The sequence below is a fragment of the Schistocerca nitens genome, chromosome 6, assembly GCF_023898315.1.
Source record: "Schistocerca nitens isolate TAMUIC-IGC-003100 chromosome 6, iqSchNite1.1, whole genome shotgun sequence".
Classification (NCBI taxonomy): domain Eukaryota; kingdom Metazoa; phylum Arthropoda; class Insecta; order Orthoptera; family Acrididae; genus Schistocerca; species Schistocerca nitens.
The window spans coordinates 254,728,675-254,752,961 of record NC_064619.1 but is presented as its reverse complement, the minus strand read 5'-3'; the positions used below and the strand labels follow the sequence as shown (position 1 = coordinate 254,752,961).

The following is a 24,287-nucleotide window of genomic DNA, read 5'->3' as shown; positions in this document are numbered from 1 at the left end:
GTTCTATTCCACCCTTTATCACCGCAGCTATAATCCTACATGCCTTCCACCACCTAGTTCCTGTCTCTACACCTCCCGCAGATATCCTTCAGTTTCACGGCAAATGCATCACCATTGCTTCAGATTAGGATACAGCTTTTTACTCAAGCCAGAGTATTTTATGTATATTTAAGTATCCTAATAAGTGGCTGTAGAACGACTACTACATGCCACTGTTAACCTCCCGAGAGTGGAATGCACACTGCTTGAAAATTGCTAAAGAACAGAGACATTACTGGACAAGAATAATCACAGGCAATTTTAGACAACATGAAAAACAACAAATATGTAATAGAGGTAGAAGGGTATATTTATAAGGAAAAATGGAACAGATTTCACAACATGGAAAAGCCGAAAAACAGACATAAATAACGGTCATGGCTCTGAGCACTGTGGGACTTAACATCTGTGGTCATCAGTCACCTAGAACTTAGAACTACTTAAACCTAACTAACCTAAGGACATCACGCACATCCATGCCCGAGGCAGGATTCGAACCTGCCACCGTAGCAGTCGCGCGGTTCCGGACTGCGCGCCTAGAACCGCTAGACCACCGCAGCCGGCAATAACGGTCATGTTTGACACAGGTGAGACTCCCAACAAGCAGGTCGATATCGGACTTTCAGTAATGAATACGGCACCTTTTTCACCTGTTATTCATGCTGGCTACAAAATTGTTGGGGAATCCCTGAGGGATACTGCCCCAGTCCTCTCTCGAGTCGGTTTTCAGTTCATGCAAGGTTCGAGGAGGGGGGGGGGAGGGGTATTCGTTGAGAAACACATCAGCCAAGAGCATTCCAGGAAGGCTCTATAGTGATTGGGTCCGGGGAGTACGGAGATCATTCCATACGTTCAGTATCTTCACTTTCAGCTGTACTGTGTGGGCAGGCATTGTCATCCATAAAGAAGGGTCGGGACTAACCGCATTCCTAAGCAGACGGACATGATCCAGAATAATCTCTCTGTAGTACCGCTGTGCAGTAACGGTACCTCGCGCAAAGATATGCTGCGGTGTTGGGCCATTGTGCTTCTTACATGCCCGCAAAATAACCCCTCGGCAATATCGATGACGGTCATGAACATTCTGTGGTGTATAACGTATTATCCTTTCACTCCAAATCAACTTGTGCTGTGAGCCCGCGTTTAATGTCGCGTAATTCCCGCGGATTTGGAGTCGCTCTGGCCGCTAGATCGCATGGAGCGTTACCGCCGCCGGTAGAGGATAGGTCGGAGAAGAAGGCAGTTAATGACTGCGGCGACCTGGAGAAATGGAGAGTGTGACACGGGCGGAGAAGAGCGCAAGTGAGGTGGCGTGTTGTTGTGGCCAAGCATCTGCCGTGGCCCGTTGACAAGAGTTGCGCCTTTGCTCATTGCGGGTTTTGGCTGGGCCACGTGTCGGTCGCAGCCGTGAACATGGCTCGTTAAAAGCTACTTTGGCAGGAAGTACAGTAATCGGCGTGTCCTCTGTTACTGAAATTACAAGCAGTTTGTGCCCATTGTGGTGCCGGACTCGAGTCCGGTCTACCTTCACAAGTACTGGACGCGGTGGCGTCTGGTGGGTGACACCCGCGAATTTCCGACTACGAGTAATCTTCGTTTCATCCTTGTCTCGGCGCTCTCTAAGTAATCGTATGTCAATGGGAGCTGGATTTCACGAGAAATACGGGTGAGATTCCGATTAGTGTGCATGTCACTTGGTGTAGCGTGGTGGCTTGTTTTGACTCCGTAACCTGGTTGCCCTTCTTTTTTTTTTGTCATCAGTCTACTGACTGGTTTGATGCGGCCCGCCACGAATTCCTTTCCTGTGCTAACCTCTCCATCTCAGAGTAGCACTTGCAACCTACGTCCTCAATTATTTGCTTGACGTATTCCAATCTCTGTCTTCCTCTACAGTTTTTGCCCTCTACAGCTCCCTCTAGTACCATGGAAGTCATTCCCTCATGTCTTAGCAGATGTCCTATCATCCTGTCCCTTCTCCTTATCAGTGTTTCCCACATATTCCTTTCCTCTCCGATTCTGCATAGAACCTCCTCATTCCTTACCTTATCAGTCCACCTAATTTTCAACATTCGTCTATAGCACCACATCTCAAATGCTTCGATTCTCTTCTGTTCCGGCTTTCCCACAGTCCATGTTTCACTACCATACAGTGCTGTACTCCAGACGTACATCCTCAGAAATTTCTTCCTCAAATTAAGGCCGGTATTTGATATTAGTAGACTTCTCTTGGCCAGAAATGCCTTTTTTGCCATAGCGAGTCTGCTTTAGATGTCCTCCTTGCTCCGTCCGTCATTGGTTATTTTACTGCCTAGGTAGCAGAATTCCTTAACTTCATTGACTTCGTGACCACCAATCCTGATGTTAAGTTTCTCGCTGTTCTCATTTCTACTACTTCTCATTACCTTCGTCTTTCTCCGATTTACTCTCAAACTATACTGTGTACTCATTAGACTGTTCATTCCGTTCAGCAGATCATTTAATTCTTCTTCACTTTCATTCAGGATAGCAATGTCATCAGCGAATCGTATCATTGACATCCTTTCACCTTGTATTTTAATTCCACTCCTGAACCTTTCTTTTATTTCCATCATTGCTTCCTCGATGTACAGATTGAAAAGTAGGGGCGAAAGGCTACAGCCTTGTCTTACACCCTTCTTAATACGAGCACTTCGTTCTTGATCGTCCATCTTATTATTCCCTCTTGGTTGTATATATTGTATATTACCCGTCTCTCCCTATAGCTTACCCCTACTTTTTTCAGAATCTCGAACAGCTTGCACCATTTTATATTGTCGAACGCTTTTGCAAGGTCGACAAATCCTATGAAAGTGTCTTGATTTTTCTTTAGCCTTGCTTCCATTATTAGCCGTAACGTCGGAATTGCCTCTCTCGTCCCTTTACTTTTCCTAAAGCCAAACTGATCGTCACCTAGCGCATTCTCAATTTTCTTTTCCATTCTCCTGTATATTATTCTTGTAAGCAGCTTCGATGCATGAGCTGTTAAGCTGATTGTGCGATAATTCTCGCACTTGTCAGCTCTTGCCGTCTTCGGAATTGTGTGGATGATGCTTTTCCGAAAGTCAGATGGTATGTCGCCAGACTCATATATTCAACACACCAACGTGAATAGTCGTTCTGTTGCCACTTCTCCCAATGATTTTAGAAATTCAGATGGAATGTTATCTATCCCATCCGCCTTATTTGACCGTAAGTCCTCCAAAGCTGTTTTAAATTCCGATTCTAATACTGGATCCCCTATCTCTTCTTATATATATGTGTTATTGATGAAGGTTTTGCCTGGTATTGTGTGAGTTCAGTTCTGTCAGTGCGTGTGGGCTTCTGGCTGTCACTGTTCCAAATTGATTTTAGAATCTGATGGTACACAATGCAGATATAATTCTTCTGATTTACGAGTTGTACTTTATATTCAGTGAAAACTGTTTAATGTAGCTACCTTATTTCTGAGTCGTGTCTATAGTTACCTGTTGGCTAGTGTCACGAGCTCGAGCTGTTTACTAAATAATTTGAATCTACCAAAAAGAAAAAAAAAGAAAAATTAAAAAAAATAAAATAAAAAAAAGTAAAGAGAAATTTTATGCCTCAGTAGTCAAATCAGAGTTTCCTGCATAACAATGATCAACGAGTTGTCTCTGTGTTAGAGGTTAGGTGATTGTATGTCTTGTTAGCCGTGGTCTAGTTAAAGAGGCCTGTGTACCATGATTGAAATTTTTAATGAAGGTTTCTAATACTGCAGTAGCTGGAACCGCCGTTCTATGTTAGTAGAGAAGGAGGAATTATTGCTACTGGCGTTGCCTCTGCCACCGCCACTTTCATCATAAATTTGAACCACATTTGTCAGTCATTTTGGCTACCTCAAAGGCAATGTGTTTTGATAATTACTGGCAATAGCCGATGGTTGATATTTTTGATATATTCATTTGATCATATGTTTTGTTGTTTGTAATGTAAATATATTTTTAGTTCGTTTTATGTTCTTTACTAAAAGGAAATGATTTTACAGTGTTGCCGTTTTGAGGTGTTTGCTATCGGTTGTGTTATTGAAATTTGTTCAGTTCTTGAGGCAATTTGTGAATGTTATTGTTGGATTTTTGCTTCTTACAAAATAAATTCATTGGTGTTTTTAGAAACATTAATCAATTCATTATAGCTCAGTAGCTTTCCACTCAACACCAGCTCCCTACCGAATTTCACAACTGGTGGCTAGACTCACATGCTAGAGAGAAGAGAGAGAAGAAGGATTCATCAGAGAGTCTCACTCTGGACCACTTTTGCTCCCTGTACCAACGAACTCCTTCTCGATGATGCCTTTGTTTTAAGTGGGATGGGTTTAACAGGCTTTTCAGTATACAAAACAACCTGATTTAATGGCCGCGAAATGGTTCTGGCAAAATCACCTGTACATCGACGACCAGCGGCATGCTTTCACATAACATTCCCACCTTCAGGAGCCTTTTTTAATCTCGTGGTGGCACATCTGGACACACCCGTTAACTGTAAGCACAGTAGTGACACATCGGCTTCGAGCCGTCCATCTGTTCGTCCACGATCGTAGGCTCTCAAATAACGTCTTGCAGACGTGTTGCCGTACCCTACATTACGTCGTACTAATCGGTTCCGAAAGAGGCTTCGACAGACACTTTACTGCTTGAACTGTAGAATACACACACAGCGTTCTTACACACGGTTCGCTGTAGCTAACACTTACGATCCTTTACATTTTCTTTTAATTTATGTATTTTTGTCAGGTGATCCGTCGCAGCTGTTGCGTAGTGATTGGCAGTTGTTCCTTAGCAAGCAGCAGTTGTTCCTATGCAATTGTCAAATGGCGCAAGTAACAAAGAAATGAACAAAAAAGGGGGCTAAGGGATGTAATAAATATCTAACATACAAACAGCAAATAAATTTGTAAAAAGACCAAGAACTTCGCTTATAAAAACATTCACTCAGTACTTCTGATCAAAGCACGAACGCTATTCTGTGAAAAATTTACTTCAGGTGGCACAAGTGATGGCAAGTGGGTTCAAATGGCTCTGAGCACTATGGGACTTACCATGTGAGGTCATCAGTCCCCTATAACTTAGAACTACTTAAACCTAACTAACCTAAAGACATCACACACAGCCATGCCCGAGGCAGGATTCGAACCTGCGACCGTAGCGGTCGCGCAGTTCCAGACTGATACGCCTAGAACCGCTCGGCCACACTGGCCGGCTGATGGCAAGGGGGACAGTAGGTTGTTTGAAACACACATAGAAAAGAAACTAGGTTTAGTTGAGTAGTATGTTTATTTTTTGTACATTATGAAAAGAGCAGTACGTGACATTAACACACTCGCACAGATTATCTGACGCAACACTGCGGCGCACTCGGTTAACGCGCTAACGAGCGAAGCGCACCAAATGTGCTGGCAAGGCTGCCTGCCATCGTCTTTTTGCTCGGGCCGGCGGCGCGACCGTCCGCGGACGGAGCTCTCTCATTCTCTCTCTCACTCTCTCTCGTACACATAAATATTAGCTTTCGCCACCACCGGGTGGACGCAAATAATAGTCCCCAACGGCAGTATAAATGCCGTAGGTAACTGGACATTTTCCCACTGCAGTTCTATTGCAATACTAACAGATTCGGGGGCGTAGGTGTTTTTGCCGTTTCGTAGTGTGTGGAACTGTTGAGTTGGCAGGTTGTAGCATTCAGAGGGATTACTCTCGCCTGGCAGGGTGGATGTTTTGGGGGTTGGGGCTACAAGTAGAGCGCAGTGGGGGCGGCGTTTGAGAGACGGGCACGCCCCCGGCGGTGGCTGAGTCGTCGTGAGTGCGGGCGGTGGTCAGTATCCGGTCTGCTGCGGCGGCTGCTGCTGCTGCTGGGGCGGCCCGTAGGTGCCGGGAGGCGCGGGCGCCGGGTAGCGCGCCTCTCCCTGGTACGAGACCTCCGCGTGGAAGCCGGTGGCCCAGTCCGCGGTGTAGCGCACCACCTGCACGCGGCCGTCCGGCAGCAGGTTGCGGTACTCGCCCTGCACCACGTCGCCGTTGCTGTTGGCCCGGTGCGCGTAGTCGGCGCCGTGGGCGTCGTCCTTCACAGCGTACTCGAAGTCGAAGGGCATGCCGGGCACGTGGACGTGGTCGTGGTGGTGGTCACCCTGCAACACCGGCAGAAACAGGTGTCAGTCGACTGACTATATTACTGTGGGGCACTGCCACCCAAACCCAGTTGCGAAAAATGGTTCAAATGGCTCTGAGCACTATGGGACTTAACTGCTGAGGTCATCAGTCCCATAGAACTTAAAACTACTTAAACCTAACTAACCTAAGGACATCACACACAGCCATGCCCGATGCAGGATTCGAATCTGCGACCGTAGCGGTCGTGCGGTTCCAGACTGTAGCGCCTAGAACCGCACGGCCACTATGGCCGGCAAACCCAGTTGTAGGTTGCCTCTCTGATTGCTACCAGTGGCAACTAAAGTTTGATTTTCAATCTCTGTGTATGAAAGGCAATGTCCCGACTGACTGACTGAGCCGCTGAGTCATCACCCAGTACGGATGGAAGCTTGAAATTTGCAGATGGTGTTGATCCTATACTATAGGCGTCTTTTAAGAAAGGATTCATAGAACCTCCGTCCCTAAGGGGGTAAAATAAGGGGTGAAAAGTGTTTTGAAAATACTTCATTATGAAAGCATTTGAAAGCGAAGCTTATTGCAGTATGAATCTGCCTTTCAGGTTGAAAATAAAAACATTATGTGTTCCAATCATACAATGAAGGCTTTCACGACCGGATGGTACTGTTGTTGATAATTCCTCCGGGTTATATGGCCGTGGTCCATGGAATACTTCTATTCCTAATGTTTCGTCCAACTACGTTGGACATCCTCAGAGGTATGGCTGGTCCTAGTAAGGTTACAGATCGAATCGGCAAAATTTTGCTGAAACATAAAGTGAAACCGTTATTGAAACTTACCAGAAAAGTAGGACAAGTAATTCGTTCTGTTAAAGATAGGCCATCGTTATCATCTAGCGATGTGTATAAAATTCCGTGTACCTGTGGCAAGGTCTATATTGGTACTACGAAAAGAAGTGTGAATACGAGGGTAAAAGTCTTTGCCGAGTGGGTTGAATAGATAAATCGGCCGTTGCGGAACATGCACTTCAGTCCTGTGACCATGTAGATAAATTTTCTGAAACTACAGTTTTAAGTGCTACCGCGAACTTTAATCCACGACTGTATAGGGAGGCTATTGAAATTTATAAACATGAAGACAATTTTAGTAGAAAAGAAGAGGCCTTGAAATTAAGCGAGATATGGACAGTGGCGTTACAGAATCGATAAGTGATTTTTATCTATGACGCACTATTATCGATAGTTACATTTTATCTTTGACTAATTTTCTCTTTGCTACTATGTGCAAGCTAGACCACGCCCAATTTCCTCAGTATTTAGGCCGACTCGTCAGCCGGCAGGACTCAACAGGACCAGCCATACCTCAAGATGTCCAACGTAGTATTCGACGAAACGTTAGGAATAGAAGTATTCCATGGACCATGGCCATATAACCCGGAAGAATTATCAACAACATTATGTGTTCCACTGTCTTTGGAAAATTAACCACTATAGGGTGAAGTAAGGGATGAAAGTTTTGATGGAAATATTTCATCATGCAAGCATTTTCGAAGATAAATGTATGAAAATTTGTATTTGGCTTCTCTCTTAGTACGCATTTCACTGCTTTTGGCAACGGCCTTGCCGTAGTGGATACACCGGTTCCCGTCAGATCACCGCAGTTAAGCGCTGTCGGGCGTGGCCGGCACTTGGATGGGTGACCATCCGGGCCGTCATGCGCTGTTGCCGTTTTTCGTGGTACACTCAGCCTCGTGATGCCAGCTGAGGAGCTACTCGACCGAATAGTTGCGGCTCCGGTCAAAGAAAACCATCGTAACGACAGGGAGAGAGGTGTGCTGACCCTTCCGCCCCTCCTATTCGCGTCCTCAGCTGAGGATGATACCGCGGTCGGATGGTCCCGATGGGCCACTTGTGGCCTGAAGACGGAGTGCATTTCACTGTTTTTGAAAATTGATCCCCTAATGGAGTGAAATAGGTAGTGAAATGTTTTATGAAAATTTTCCGTTTTCAAATCATTTTTAAAGTTCAATATTTGAAAATTGGTATTTAATTTCTCGGTAAGAGATGAAAGAAAAGTCCGTGTTAAATTGTTTTTGGAAGTTCAATCCCCAATGGGGTGAATTAGGGCCATCATCACCCACGAAAAACTGCTGACGATAGAAACTTGAAATCTGGAGACAGTGTTGATCTTACACTGTACGCATCATTCAGGAAGGGAATGTTCAAAATTTCGCCGCGTGCAGAGGCCGCGTGGTTTGAGGCGCCATGCCACGGATTGCAAGGCCTCTCCCGCCGGAGGTTCGAATCCTGCCTCGGCCATGGGCGTGTGTGTTTCTCTTAGATTAAGTTACTTTAAGTAGTGTGTAAGTCTAGGGACCGATGACCTCAGCAGCTTAGTCTCTTAGGAATTCAGATACATTTGAATATTTTGTTCGAAATTTCACTCTTAAGTAGGAGAAACAGGGGATGAAAAGTTGTATGAAACTATTTCATTATGAAATTATTTTCAAACCTAAATCTATGAAAAAGTTGTATTTTGATTATCTGCCAGAAATGAAAAAGAATACTTGTTTCAGTGTTTTCTAAATTAGACTCCAAAGAGGGTGAAACAGCGGGTGAATAATTTTAAGAAAACATTTCGTTATATTAAAGAAAGCTAAATATAGGAAAATCGTGGATTCATTTCTCTATTAGACATAAAGAAATATGTGTTATGAGATGAAAGTTTCTATGGAAATATCACCACAAGAACGCTTAATACCTTAGCAAATACCTTGGACGCCAGCTACCAGAATAGCTTTTTGGTCAGACGTACTCTCGGAAAACACCATGCTTCTACGGCTTTAATTGGCTTGAAAAGTTTAGAAGGTGTTGCAGTTTGTGTACAACATAAAAATTAAAGACTGTGCAGACCGCACAGTCTATATGAACAAATCAGTGGGTGCTAAGCTAGTTTATAATATTGGCCCAATTTAAAAATTCAAAATGCTAAATGCGATCATAAATTATTCATTCAGAAGTGCAACCTTACGTTGAATGTTTAACACAGTAAGTCAAATATTAAAGTTAGTATTAAAGATAGGACAGCGTAACTCACAGCGTGCAGATTACATTCATTCAGTTTTTGAGAATGTGAGCACGTAGCCACTTGGAACAAACTGTAACATAATTTCAAGCTTTTTCGAAGCTTTCTCTCGGCGACGAACCATCTCTCACAAAAATGATGAAATGAAAAAGTTAAGCGCTTAGTACAGTTTCGCTGTTCGTGCCGTAAAACTTCTGCACTTGATATGAAGTGTTAATTTATTACTTCCTCGCTACTAACTCTACTCGCAACACACTTCGCAGACAATATACACATATAAGATTGAATGTACTAGCGAAATTTTATCATTGTAAGACACAGACTTTTAATGTGTGAAAAACTAGCTTTTCTTAAAATGGCCAGTATTTAACACATTAACTCATTTGTAAAATAACCAGACGTTTGAAGCTTTTAATGTTATGGGAACACGCTACTTTAAAGATTCGAGGGTCGGGGTTTGTATAGAACAGGTACTGTCATTCAAAAGGAAGCCTGCTAAGGCTGAGGCGGGTTATGTTGGAACAGCCCTTCCCTTCGTTCCTTTTCACCCCACGGCAGCCAGAATTCAATGATATTGCCCAGCTGAAAAATATTGCCTTCCTGCTGTATGATTTATATTAGTTGACATGTGACGCTCAATGTCCTAATTTGCAACAAGTATTGTCTGTAGGCTCCGCTATGATAGAAACTTTCTTTAAAGTCCCTATTGCCTAAAAGTAAATAATTTGAATTCACGTATGGAATATATATATATATATATATATATATATATATATATATATATATATATATATATATATCGAAATGGTCTAAGCATATCAAAAACCTATCCTAAATTTTAAATTGTGTCAGATGTATGTAAATTTTCTTTGAAACGGATGGAACTTTCCCATCCAGGCAACAATTAAAACATAGTTATATTAATAAGCGATTAATCCAGAGCACGATTTCTAGAAATAAGGATTGTGCTCAGCACACTCACTTTATAGTAACCAACGTGTTCTATGACTCCCCGTCTCTGTACGTTCTGAGAGCAAACCCACCAGCCTCCCCCACACTGCCCATTTAACCGTAAATTCGTCGACTGAGTCTTTTCGGGTTCAGTGGACTCCACGAGAATAGCGAGGAGAGCAACATTGCCCCTACATAAGGAGCACTGGTCATGACGATGGTTGTATACCGACATGACTGGCCGCTGTAACTATATTTATAAATATTATAATCCAGTGATTATAATTACAATGCAGCTACTCAGGGAGGTCCACTGTGTGCTGTAGTTATGGCACCGCAACTTGGCAGATATGCTGATGCGCTAATGTGGAACCGTTTCACGCCAAAAAAAAAAAGAATACTTCAGATTTTGGGCACCAGCATCTCGTGGACGTCTCCGTTGCTCATGTTGAACAAACTGTGTAAGCGGCTGTTAACAATGAAATCAGCATTATGTCTTTGTCACTTTCTCCATGTGTTCTGCCCAAACCCCGTTCCTAATTCTTCACATATGGAAACATTTCTACACGTCTTTCTTGCACTGACAGCGATGGATTTTCACGTGGTGCCAAAATTGGAACTAATTTGTCCAGCGAAAATTGGTTCGGCATTAACGCTCCATAATATCTAGTAAGTTTCGCTGCCTTACGATAATTGCAGTCGACAATGGACTTTCGTGTGCAGCAGTATTTTAATTATAACCACCCAGTATACAGTGTTCCAGGCAGAATGGTCAGTATTCAGGAATATGACAGGAACGAAGCAAAAACGTCTAGTAAACGTGGGCTCTAAAGTCATACCTTTAGAACTATGGGTATTTGTTCTTCTTCACCACTGTGAAACACATCTCTTCTACTGAGCACGTGGTCAAACCTCTTATGGTACGCATTTTAGAGCGCATGTTTACTAGACATTTGTTTCTCGCTTTAGTCTATACAGGCACATCTCAAGTAGATGAAATTTGTTTCACAGTATCGAAGACGAAGAAGTGCTCATAGCTGTTAAGGATATGGTGGGACTGGAATGAACAAGAACACAACCACTTTGCTTAGACTGGGTAATATTTATAAGTTTTCAGTCTGAAGCGTGGACTATAACATGGAACATACCGCTATTCAAGACCTCACCGTTCCTGTAATGGAATGATACCGCGGTCGGATGGTCCCTTCACGGCATCACAAAACAGAGCTTCATTAAAGGCTATCTGATATCGACAATCGATCATTTCGCCTTGTCAGTGCTACTTTTAACGCAAGATCGTGCACTGGGCTTCTGTACTAAGTCATGAATTGCCTCAAGCCACTACACGCTTCAGTAAGGGGGAACGAGTAGACGAGTAGGAAGCTACCGCAGTGCCATCGTACTGACTAAAATAGTAGTGACAAAATTATGTGTATACTTAAGTTGTTGTGTGTGCCTTTAATAAAGGATGTCTGCTTGAGACGTTTGTATGCTAGCTAGGAGGTGGGAGCTTTTCGCAGTGTTCAGCAGACTACCGTCTGAGAAGCAGCCCTGTGCATCTTCCGAGCAACCTTTGAGTCACACAAGGTAACAAAATGTGGAAGGTTGAAGAGTAGGTGCTAAGCAAGAGATTATTGCCTAACTATGTGTCTCCTACACAGTGACATACATTGAGTAGTGATGCCATGTGGAATAATTTACACCATTTAGTTCACAATTGAGCGTGGCAACAATGGTAAAAGATTACTGCTCAGAAGGTTCTGGCTTAAAAGCTACTCCGGCCTGCATGAAGTTTGTGCTTGCGATTGATTAGTATTTACTGAGAAATAGTACAAGCTAGGAACCGCGTGAAAGGACACTATTTGGCAACAAGCAGAGTGAACTAGGCAAATCACGTCCAATAATAGATACCTGAATCATTTGTGATAAAACCTATATACTCTCTCTAAAATAAAAAATAATCCTCTTTCTTGCTTCAATCACTTTTTCTTGCGTCTTATTTTATTTCAGAAGTACGTGTCGTAAAATTCCTCTTGTAGAATCTGAAGTTATCGTTTCACTTTTCAGTACTTTGATGTCTATAATGACTGAAGAAATACAGTGAGCTCAAATGAGCTACAGTCGACACCAACAGCGAATCGTTCTCGGGCCTGCCAGGTTGTGGCGAAAAAAGCATTCGCATGCGCAGTACGAAAACTGGAGTGCCAGACTGGCAGATTATCATGTATCTGCATCTAAAATTTGACTGATGTTTTACACTTACAATAACTCCATTTACCATGAGAAATGAGATACTAAAGCACAAGGTACGGTGTCGACCAAGTCAGATCAAACTGTTAATATATACAGGATGAGTCAGGAGAGAAATGGTTCAAATGGCTCTGAGCACTATGCGACTTAACTTCTGAGGTCATCAGTCGCCTAGAACTTAGAACTAATTAAACCTAACTAACCTAAGGACATCACACACATCCATGCCCGAGGCAGGATTCTAACCTGCGACCTTAGCGGTCACGCGGTTCCAGACTGAAGCGCCTAGAACCGCACGGCCACACCGGCCGGCTGTCAGGAGAGAACTCTCATGCTTTGAGGGGTGATGGTATTAGTGCTTCTGAACAAAAAAAGGTAATGCGAACGCATGTCCGGTTCTTAACAACTTCCGAATAAATTAATGAAAACATTGGTGAACAGGATAAATGCAAGTGAGCGTAAATGAAACATTGTGATCTAATGTTTTGTGTAATTGCGCAAATTTCCTCACAAAAAAAGGTTAAAAAAGTCCACAGTCAATTGCAGTGCATTTTGCAGCTGTTGTAGACAGCTGGTGAGTTACTCATCTGAGCTCTTACGTACGGTCTTTTACAGCGGCTCTGGAATTACCATTGCAGATCCCGTCGACAGAGATATCATGTCATCGTACAGCACATTTGTGAAGACATGTGGCATTTTCACTACACTGACTGAACTGTTTTGTCTGTACACGTAACCGTACTGTAGTACACCGGTGCAACCAATGTAGCACTGAGACGTGAGGTAAACAACGTGTTCACTTGTAGGACTCGCCGCCCCACAATGCACAAGTGAAATGCTCATTCAAATGGTCAGTAAAGGCAATACAATGTAGCCGAATGTGGCTTTGGTTGCATTCGCATGTAAGTGCTGGTGAAGCTCATGCGATTGACGCCCGTGATTTCCAAACAGCTGTACGTCGGATACGGTTCACAAAAGTACATATGTCCATTTGAATTTGTCTGTCCAAAATCATCAATAGTAACCCTCTTCAAAGCATGCACCTTTCCTCCTGATTCATCTTGTAAATATGGTATGACGAAAGATGATAGTAAGAAAAACCGCAGATAGCGAAAGTCTGAGGGCGCGCTTAAGCTACTTCTTATACCATTGACCCGTTGTCAAGAGCGCTGCTCCTGTGTGTCATTTCTCTGAATAAACGAAACAGTTAAGAAAATTAAGTTTTCTACACATTAAAGATGTTTGATGTTCATTTATAGCTCACCGAGTGAGGTGGCGCAGTGGTTAGCCCCTGGAATCGTGGTTGAATACTGCATTCGGCCGTCATGATTTAGTTTTCCCTAAATCGCTTGGGACAAATGCCAGAATGGTTCCTTTGAAAGGATACGGCCGACTTCTTTCTCCACCGTTCCCTAATTCGACGGGTCCGATGACCTCGCCAACCAATTAATTTCTATCTCCCAGCGGACACTCATCTCACAAGATATCTTCTACGTCCATAATATTGTAATGCAAGTCATGCTCAGATCTTCCCTTCTATCCCATTCGCCCATAAGAGTCTATTATTGGTTATGTGTGTAAAACCTTTAATCTACGGTATGTGGTTCAATGTAATATTTTGAGGAGCGATTGAAGGAACAGCCTTGTAGAACTCATCTCCCCCTTGTAATGTCGGAATAGCTCATTCTATGTTGCTAACCTATTTCGTTAGGTCGTTAGTAAACTGTTAAACCATATTAAGTAGCGATGATTGGTTTAACTAGGATACTGAATAGCTTATGTGAACTATGCATCTTAGATACACAGGCGTGGAAGCAACCTCTAATTTTCTGCTATCTGTAATACCAGTGCACTTTCAAGAAGATGACCATGTAAAAGTGTTACGGCGGTGCACCTCGCATTACAACCTCCAGATATAGTTCTCTATGAAATCCCGTTAAATGTCAAGGTAGCAATGCGCCGTGCAGAATCTATTTCCAGTCGTAAGTATAGCGTCCAGCGTATCTCCGTGACCGCGTAACCGTGACAGAGAAGCAATTGACGCTCTCGGGCTTCTAGCTTGGCGGTCTCTCGGTCTGGTTCCGGATTATCCAGGTTTATGTATGCTCACGACCAATCCTGAGGAGAGAATACAGTCCTTCCACCGCCTGCAGTACATCGTTAAAAAACACACGCGCTGTACGCCCATGTCGTATTCCGGTGTCCGTAGCACGTCAAGACAAAAATAAAGGTGATACTTCGTAAACCATAGGTCACTGAGTAACCTCAACGTCATATCTCAGTAGTAGTGAAAGGTTTTAAAAAAGGAAGATTTTCATTCAACTCCTCGTCATTAGGAACAGAACACGATATCGGATTGAGGTAGGAAATCGACTATTTGCTTTTCAAAGGAAACGTCCAGGCATTTGCGTCAAGTGATTTAAGGAAACCGCGGAAATCCTGTATCGAGATGGCCGGATTGGACTTCGAACCGTCATCCTCCCGAATGCGAATCCATTTTCTTACCACTGCGACATCTCGCAGGGTCTGAGGATTTTAAATGAGCTTTGCTGTGTATGCCCTTTGCACTTATAAGAATATAACTAATAATCTTCGTCTCTTTAGATATCATATACGACACGAAACACACACGTGAAAAATACTTTAAGAAGGTATCTGTTGACGAGGATATATACTGAAAATGTATACAACCGAGAGAAATAAAAACACAGATTATCTTGGCTAACACATTGAAGCAGATTTCGTAAAAAAAAGTAAATTTTGTGATAAGTTGCTTGGAAATTGCATTTCGCAGTGTTTACTTGTCCCCCGCAAAGTGTACTGAAATAATTGTTACAAGTACGGAGTCACTTTATGAATGTACACGTTTGTAGACTTGTAAAACTGAATGATTCAGTATCAGAAGATGTGTACCTTACGGTTGTTTGCTTGAAGCTCTGCACGTCTATTCACTTCCATAAGTAAGTGTGGGACTTGACTCCTACTGTTTGGTTTCACTAAATCAGGTGAGGATATATACCCGTACCCGTGGTCTAGGGGATGCGTCTTTGATTCATAATCAAAACGTCTTCGGTCCCGGGTTCGATCCCCGCCACTGCCTAAACTTTGATAAATAATCAGCATTGGCGGCCGAAGACTTCCGGCATAAGAAGTCAGCCTCATTCTGCCAACGGCCTTGTCAAAGAGGGCGGAGGAGCCGATAGAGGTTCAGGGCACTCTCTTGTCCTAGGGGTGGGAAATTGCCTCTAAAGGCGGAAGAATCAGCAATGATCAACGACATGAGGATGCAGAAGGCAATGGAAATCACTGCATTAAAGACACGTAACGTGTATCCACAGGACATGTGGCCTGTATTTAAAGAAGTGTCATGATGTTCTCTCCATTGGCAAAAGATTCCGGAATAGTCCCCCATTCGGATCTCCGGGAGGGGACTGCCAAGGGGGAGGTTACCATGAGAAAAAGATTGAATAATCAACGAAAGGATAACGTTCTACGAGTCGGGGCGTGGAATGTCAGAAGCTTGAACGTGGTAGGTAAACTAGAAAATCTGAAAAGGGAAATGCAAAGGCTCAATCTAGATATAGTAGGGGTCAGTGAAGTGAAGTGGAAGGAAGACAAGGATTTCTGGTCAGATGAGTATCGGGTAATATCAACAGCAGCAGAAAATGGTATAACAGGTGTAGGATTCGTTATGAATAGTAAGGTAGGGCAGAGGGTGTGTTATTGTGAACAGTTCAGTGACCGGGTTGTTCTAATCAGAATCGACAGCAGACCAACACCGCCAACGATAGTTCAGGTATACATCCGACGTCGCAAGCTGAAGATGAACAGATAGAGAAAGTGAAGTGTCGGCAGAAGTGCCAACACCGTGTTGTTTGAGGAAACCGAAATGCACGCTATAAGCTCACGCAGGATGGCGTGAGGTCTGAAACAGGATACTTAATGAATGCTATAAAGAAAAGTACGTAGCTGCTGGAATACTTAACTTTAATCCACAACTGGTGAACATTGGTCTTGTTACAGTACATGCTTCATTAGATACATAGCAAAGGATAAATGGCGCCTTGCTAGGTCGTAGCAATTGACTAAGCTGAAGGCTATGCTAACTATCGCCGATTTAAAGCTACCACCTAGCAAGTGTGGTGTCTGGCGGTGACACCACAGAAAGTGTATGAGGATATTGAAAGGGTAATGCAGTATGTAAATGGGGACGAAAATCTAATAGTCATGGGCGACTGGAATGCAGTTGTAGGGGAAGGAGTAGAAGAAAAGGTTACAGGAGCATATGGGCTTGGGACAAGGAATGAAAGAGGAGAAAGACTAATTGAGTTCTGTAACAAGTTTCAGCTAGTAATAGCGAATACCCTGTTCAAGAATCACAAGAGGAGGAGGTAACTTGGTAAAGGCCGGGAGATACGGGAAGATTTCAATTAGATTACATCATGGTCAGACAGAGATTCCGAAATCAGATACTGGATTGTAAGGCGTACCCAGGAGCAGATATAGACTCAGATCACAATATAGTAGTGATGAAGAGTAGGCTGAAGTTCAAGACATTAGTCAGAAGAATCAATACGCAAAGAAGTCGGATATGGAAGTACTAAGGAATGACGAGATACGTTTGAAGTTCTCTAACGCTATAGATACAGCAATAAGGAATAGCGCAGTAGGCAGTACAGTTGAAGAGGAATGGACATCTCTAAAAACGGCCATCACAGAAGTTGGGAAGGAAAACATAGGTACAAAGAAGGTAACTGCGAAGAAACCATGGGTAACAGAAGAAATACTTTAGTTGATTGATGAAAGGAGGAAGTACAAACATGTTCCGGGAAAATCAGGAATACAGAAATACAAGTCGCTGAGGAATGAAATAAATAGGAAGTGCAGGGAAGCTAAGACGAAATGGCTGCAGGAAAAATGTGAAGACATCGAAAAAGATATGATTGTCTGAAGGACAGACTCAGCATACAGGAAAGTCAAAACAACCTTTGGTGACATTAAAAGCAACAGTGGTAACATTAAGAGTACAACGGGAATTCCACTGTTAAATGCAGAGGAGAGAGCAGATAGGTGGAAAGAGTACATTGAAAGCCTCTATGAGGGTGAAGATTTGTCTGATGTGATAGAAGAAGAAACAGGAGTCGATTTAGAAGAGATAGGGGATCCAGTATTAGAATCGGAATTTAAAAGAGCTTTGGAGGACGTACGGTCAAATACGGCAGAAGGGATAGATAACATTCCATCAGAATTTCTAAAATCATTGGGGGAAGTGGGAACAAAACGACTATTCACGTTGGTGTGTAGAATATATGAGTCTGGCGATATACCATCTGACTTTCGGTAAAGCATCATCCACACAATTCCGAAGACGGCAAGAGCTGACAAGTGCGAGAATTATCGCACAATCAGCTTAACAGCTCATGCATCGAAGCTGCTTACAAGAATAATATACAGAAAAGAAAATTGAGAATGCGCTAGGTGACGATCAGTTTGGCTTTAGGAAGAGTAAAGGGACGACAGAGGCAATTCTGACGTTACGGCTAATAATGGAAGCAAGGCTAAAGAAAAATCAAGACACTTTCATTGGATTTGTCGACCTGGAAAAAGCGTTCGACAATAAAAAACGGTGCAAGCTGTTCGAGATTCTGAAAAAAGTAGGGGTAAGCTATAGGGAGAGACGAGTCATATACAATATGTACAACAACCAAGAGGGAATAATAAGAGTGGACGATCAAGAACGAAGTGCTCGTATTAAGAAGGGTGCAAGACAAGGCTTTAGCCTTTCGCCCCTACTCTTCAATCTGTACATCGAGGAAGCAATGATGGAAATAAAAGAAAGGTTCAGGAGTGGAATTAAAATACAAGGTGAAAGGATATAAATTATACGATTCGCTGATGACATTGCTATCCTGAGATAAAGTGAAGAAGAATTAAATCATCTGCTGAACGGAATGAACAGTCTAATGAGTACACAGTATGGTTTGAGAGTAAATCGGAGAAAGACAAAGGTAATGAGATGTAGTAGAAATGAGAACAGCGAGAAACTTAACATCAGGATTGATGGTCACGAAGTCAATGAAGTTAAGGAATTCTGCTACCTAGGCAGTGAAATAACCAATGACGGACGGAGCAAGGAGGACACAAAAGCAGACTCGCTATGGCAAAAAAGGCATTTCTGGCCAAGAGAAGTCTACTAATATCAAATACCGGCCTTAATTTGAGGAAGAAATTTCTGAGGATGTACGTCTGGAGTACAGCATTGTATGGTAGAGAAACGTGGACTGTGGGAAAACCGGAACAGAAGAGAATCGAAGCATTTGAGATGTGGTGCTATAGACGAATGTTGAAAATTAGGTGGACTGCTAAGGTAAGGAATGAGGAGGTTCTTCGCAGAATCGAAGAGGAAAGGAATATGTGGAAAACACTGATAAGGAGAAGGGACAGGATGATAGGACATCTGCTAAGACATGAGGGAATGACTTCCATGGTACTAGAGGGAGTTGTAGAGGGCAAAAACTGTAGAGGAAGACAGAGATTGGAATACGTCAAGCAAATAATTGAGGACGTAGGTTGCAAGTGCTACTCTGAGATGAAGAGGTTAGCACAGGGAAGGAATTCGTGGCGGGCCGCATCAAACCAGTCAGTAGACTGATGACAAAAAAAATCAGGTGAACGGCGAAGTGACACCACTGAAGAGGTCACCATATTTTACGGCCGAATCGTTCTTCAGTACGAGTTAATGGTCTGTCTGGTGACCTCCTCATCGACTAGGTCTTAAATCCTAATCTTATTACCCGTTTAGCCTCCGATTCTGCTACAGCTGGTTTATTATCCAATATACTCGTTTTAATTTTCCAAATAAACAGTATCGTAACATCTTTCAACGAAGAATGAGACAGTTCAGGTAACGGGAATGAAAAAAAGTTTTGAAAATAATTTCATCCCAAGGTGAAAACTATGCTAACTACCGACGCTGTTGGTTTAACTGTAAGACAGATATAATCAAGTCTCTTGACGGTTCGTTTTTATTGGAAAGCAAGAGAAGTAATCTGGCATACATGCGCCTTGCATCCTTCGAAGACAGCCTTGACATTATCGGCCTGCTGAAGAAGTCGCTGTACGTTCTAAGATCGGGAGATCAGGTCGGGCGTCCGTCAGAACGACAGCAATAACTTCCCACGCTTCAGACCACGGATTCCCACGTAACTGCACGCTTATCCTCCTTTTTGCCGGCAGCGACATGCGGCTTCCGGTGTAGCAGGTGTATGGAGCATGTCAACTTGCCCTCAAGAAACAGAACATGACGAGTAACAGGACCTGTTCCGCTACAGTCTACTCAAAGTGTGGGAACAAAATTTAGTAATTACTGAAATGACGAAAATTCTCACAGTTTCTTCTGCTTTTCGGTATGTAATACAAGCAAAAAGTTAGCTTCGTCAATGGTCCCATGAACTGATTTACTACGATCCCGAATCCCACCTCGAAATTTCAGAGGTATTACAGGGACATTATCTGAATATTTTGGCATGAGACACCTTAGGTCTCCGGTGTCTTACATCTTTTCAGGGAATGGTCCCAATAAATAAAGGAAACAAGAGTTACAAACAAACTACCTTTACTGGCCTTCAATGTAGTCACCATCGTCTGCAACACAATTCAGACCTCATGCTGATGGAAAGTGAAACATCCTGGCAGATTATAACTGTGTGCCGGACCAACTTTCGAACTTGGGACCTTTGCCTTTCGTGGGTAAGTGCTACCTACTGAGCTATCCAAGCACGACTGGCAGATGATGACCGTTTCTCCTTATGTTGGATAGCGTCAACAAAATGTTCTCGCATTCGAAGGAGAAAGTTGGTAATTGAAATTTCGTGAGAAGATCCCGCCGCAACGAGAAACTCCTTTGTTTTAATGAAGCCCACCCCAAATCCTGTATCATGTCTGTGACAATCTCTCCCTATTTGTCGATAATACAAAACGCTGTGCTATTCTTTGAACTTTATCGCTCTATGGTTCCTCATATGAGGGAAGATAAAAGGGAGAACAAGAAGTCTACTTTCGCTGCACGACCTATTCCTCCCCAATAACACCAAGGGGTTCACCGAGCTATTACAGGGCCTCATTCCACTGGAGTTTATCCTAGGACAGTGGTGTAAAACATGGTGACCATGAATTTTACACCACAACCTCTCTTCCTTTTTCCCGCAAATACTGATAGTGAAAATCTGTTCCACCACAAGGACATCAGTTGGTTGTCTAAATGTGTCTCCTTTGAAGAGAACTAAACTAACCCCAGCTACGGACACAAATTCATCACGGCAAATTTGCTGCAGTCACGGAGGGAAACGATGTACCTTTTTGTTCTTCAGAGACAGTGGGACTTGGAGATGATTCTAGCACCAGCAAGAGAACAACTTCCAAACGTGGGATTTCAATGTTGGTACTGCACACCCTCTTCAGTGAAGGAAAAGGCAACTAAGCTGCCTTGGCAGACCTTAAATGCGCCGTTACCCATCCAGTCTCGCTCTTTAGCTGGTTGGCATACGGGTATGTCAGTGGATACCTGCAATGAGTATTTTTTTCAACGTAGTGTTGAGATCCTATGGAAAGGATGAGTGAAAGTGAATTCCGATGACGACACATACACTTTTCTTAAATAGAATAGCAGCATAGTTGTTGTTTAGGACATCACCTATGGTGTCAGAGGACCCCACTCCACGTGAACATGCGCGAACGCTGGAATTTCGACCTAGGGTGTTGAATAAAAGTCTGGCGACCATCATTTGTATCTGCCTTTATATTTCATGGAATAGATATCACTCTGTCTCAAACAATAATTTTACATAATGTCCCAATACCCTCATCAGGTAAAGAGAACAATGTAAAATGAACACTGGTTGTAGATATCGAAGCCAGATTTTCATTCAAAGATAGAACGGAAAGAGGCTAGTGATTTTTCTATTAGTGATAGTTACAAAGGATGATTCAGTGAATATATTACAAACTGTTAGGTATGATGGAAAAGGGTAAATGTATCGCTTTCAGGTAAGAGACCCTCGTGTGAAAAAAAAGAAAAAGGCAGAGGCAAGAGTTGTACCTCTGACACTGGACCTTTTCTATTACAGGTTTTTCTCTTTCCTTATTTTGGGAGGAGGTAGTAGGGACTGAAACGAATTTCAAAAAGGCCAGTAAATATGGTCTGTAAAATGCATTTCTTAAGACCTTCGAGCATATGTTCATCTTTACTACAGTACACAACTCTTCTACGAACAAGTGCTCATAGCTCTTAAGGTATGCAATTTAGAGTCCGTGTTTATTAGACAATATATTTCTTGTTTTGGTCCATACTACCTCCTCCCAAAAAATGGGAATCAAAGAGCTTGCAGTAGAAAAGGTCCATTGTCAGAGGTATCAGAACGATTTTCACTTGTAACTTTCAACTTGGTCGTTTTCGAACCAGGGTCCAGTACCTCATATTGATATATTTATCGTCTCCACTGTCCTTGAAATTTTGTGTCACCATCATCGAATCGCTCTATATACAGGGTGAGTCATTAACTATTGCCACCAATAATAACTCCGAAAGTATGATAGTAGCTTAAAAGTTTGTGGGACAAAAGTTGTATGGAACAATGGGGGCCACATTATGACGTTGGTTTTTTGTTGCTAGGTGGGGTCGCATCGGAGATATGAAGGTCAACTTTGTTTTTTTTAAAAAGGGATGCTATAGTTTGGTGCTTATTTTCTGATAGCGGCTATCGAGATGAATCCCATGGTGTATAACAGTAAAGTCTTTGAAGATCAACTAAGGTCACAAAGGTGGCATGAACGTCGATTTACAGAAGATATTTGAAGTGATGACCATTGGTATCAATGCAGTGCTGCAATCTTCTTATGGATTGAGTGGTATTCCTTATCACTACGGAACTTATCGAAGCACATGCTTTGACAAATCTCTATTGCGTATCTTCAGGTGTATTCTCTCTCGTATATCGTGCAAATAGTAAATATTCGCCGAATACGGCGTATGAATCTAACGTGTCATTGACATGTAAACACCATTCGATGGCTTCGCAATACAACACTAATAGGAACGGTAAGACTAGTATCGTCGAATCAGGTGAACGTGAATGATGTATTTATTCGAAGAGCAAGTCGATACGCTTCTCATTTACGGAAAATGCGAACGAAATTCAGCGAGAGCTAGAGACATATACGCTGAATGATATCCTCATCATACCCACCCTGCACGTCGCACATTTAAATATGTGTATGACAAACTGAGAACAACTAGAGCGTGGTCGACATGAGAGTCTTGACACCTTCTATTACAAGGTATTCTTTTAAGATAACAGAACAATTAAGTATAACAATACCATTACTTTTAAGCAAAGCTGAAGCTCTGTTAATGTTCACAATACGATTACATGCCGTTCATGAAGTATCAGAGTGTTGCTGCGTGGCTCACCCTTTATGTATATGTATGTGTGTATGTACACTGAAGTGACGAATGTTGTGGGATAGCGATATGCTCATATACAGATGGCGGTACTACAGCGTACAAATGGTATAAAAGGACAGTGCACTGACAGAGCTGTCAGATATACCCACATGATTCATTTAAAAAGGTGTCCGACGTGATTATGGCCGCCCGATGGGAATCAACAAATTTTGAACGCGGACTAATAGTTGGAGCTAGACGCATAGGACATTCCATTTCGGATATCGTCAGGGAATTCAGTATGCGGAGATCCGCAGTGTCAAGAGTGCCCGAGAATACCATATTTCAGACATTACCTCTCACTACGGACAAAGCAGTGGAAGGCGGCCTTCACTTAACAACCAAGATCAGCGGCGTTTCCGTAGAGTTGACAGAGCTAACAGACAAGGAACACTGTGTGAAATAACCGCAGGAATCAATGTGAGACGTATGACGAACGTATCCGTTAGGACAGTGCGACGAATTTTGGCATTATTGGGCTATGGTAGCAGAAGATCGACGCGAGTGCCACTGCTAACAGCACGGCATCGGCTGCAGCGCCTCTCCAGGGCTCGTGACCTTATCGGTTGGACCCTAGACGAAAACTGTGGCCTGGTCAGATGAGTCTCGATTTCAGTTGGTAAGAGCTGATGGAAGATTTCGAGTATGGCGCAGATCCCTCGGAGCCTTGGACCCCAGGTACCGTGCAAGCTGGGGATGTCTTCATGATGACATCAGCTGTGTTTACATGCAATGGACTGGGTCCTCTGGTCCAACTAAACCGATCGTTGACTGGAAATGGTTATATTCGGCTACTTGCAGACCATTTGCAGCCATGCGCCGGCCGGGGTGGCCGAGCGGTTCTAGGCGCTTCAGTCTGGAACCGCCGACCGCTACGGTCGCCGGTTTGAATCCTGCCTCGGGCATGGATGTGTGTGTTGTCCTTAGGTTCGTTAGGTTTAAGTAGTTCTAAGTTCTATGGGACTAATGACCTCAGATGTTAAGTGCCATAGTGCTCAGAGCCATTTGAACCATTTTTACGGAAGACGATGTGCTATGTCACCAGACCAAATTTGTTCAAGATTGGTCTGAAGAACACCCCGCACAATGAAAGCGAATATTTGGCCACCGGATAGCCCGACACGAATCCCATCGCACATTTACGCGAGGTAATCGAGAGATAAGTTGGTGTAAAATTCCTGCGCCGGCCACAGGCTCTCAGTTATGGACGTCCACAGAGGCAACATGGGTCAGTATTTCTGAAGGGGACTTCGAACGACTTGTTGACTCGATGCCAGTCTACATGCTGCACTGTCCCGGGAAGGAAGGGAGTCCGACGCGATATTGGG

At 43.1% G+C, this 24,287-nt stretch overlaps 1 protein-coding gene and 1 pseudogene across 1 annotated transcript in view; one reads left to right on the top strand and one right to left on the bottom strand.

The window, feature by feature from the left end:
* Window positions 1–5,326: 5,326 nt before the first annotated feature.
* Window positions 5,327–24,287, bottom strand: part of LOC126262547 (cuticle protein 19-like) — an 81,619-nt gene continuing 62,658 nt past the window's right edge. Inside the window, exon 3 of the mRNA XM_049959232.1 lies at window positions 5,327–6,193. Within this exon, the coding sequence (XP_049815189.1) occupies window positions 5,882–6,193 (312 nt within the window). The 3' untranslated portion in view covers window positions 5,327–5,881. The remainder of the gene's footprint in view (window positions 6,194–24,287) is intronic.
* LOC126263898 (5S ribosomal RNA) lies at window positions 7,783–7,900 on the top strand (annotated as a pseudogene).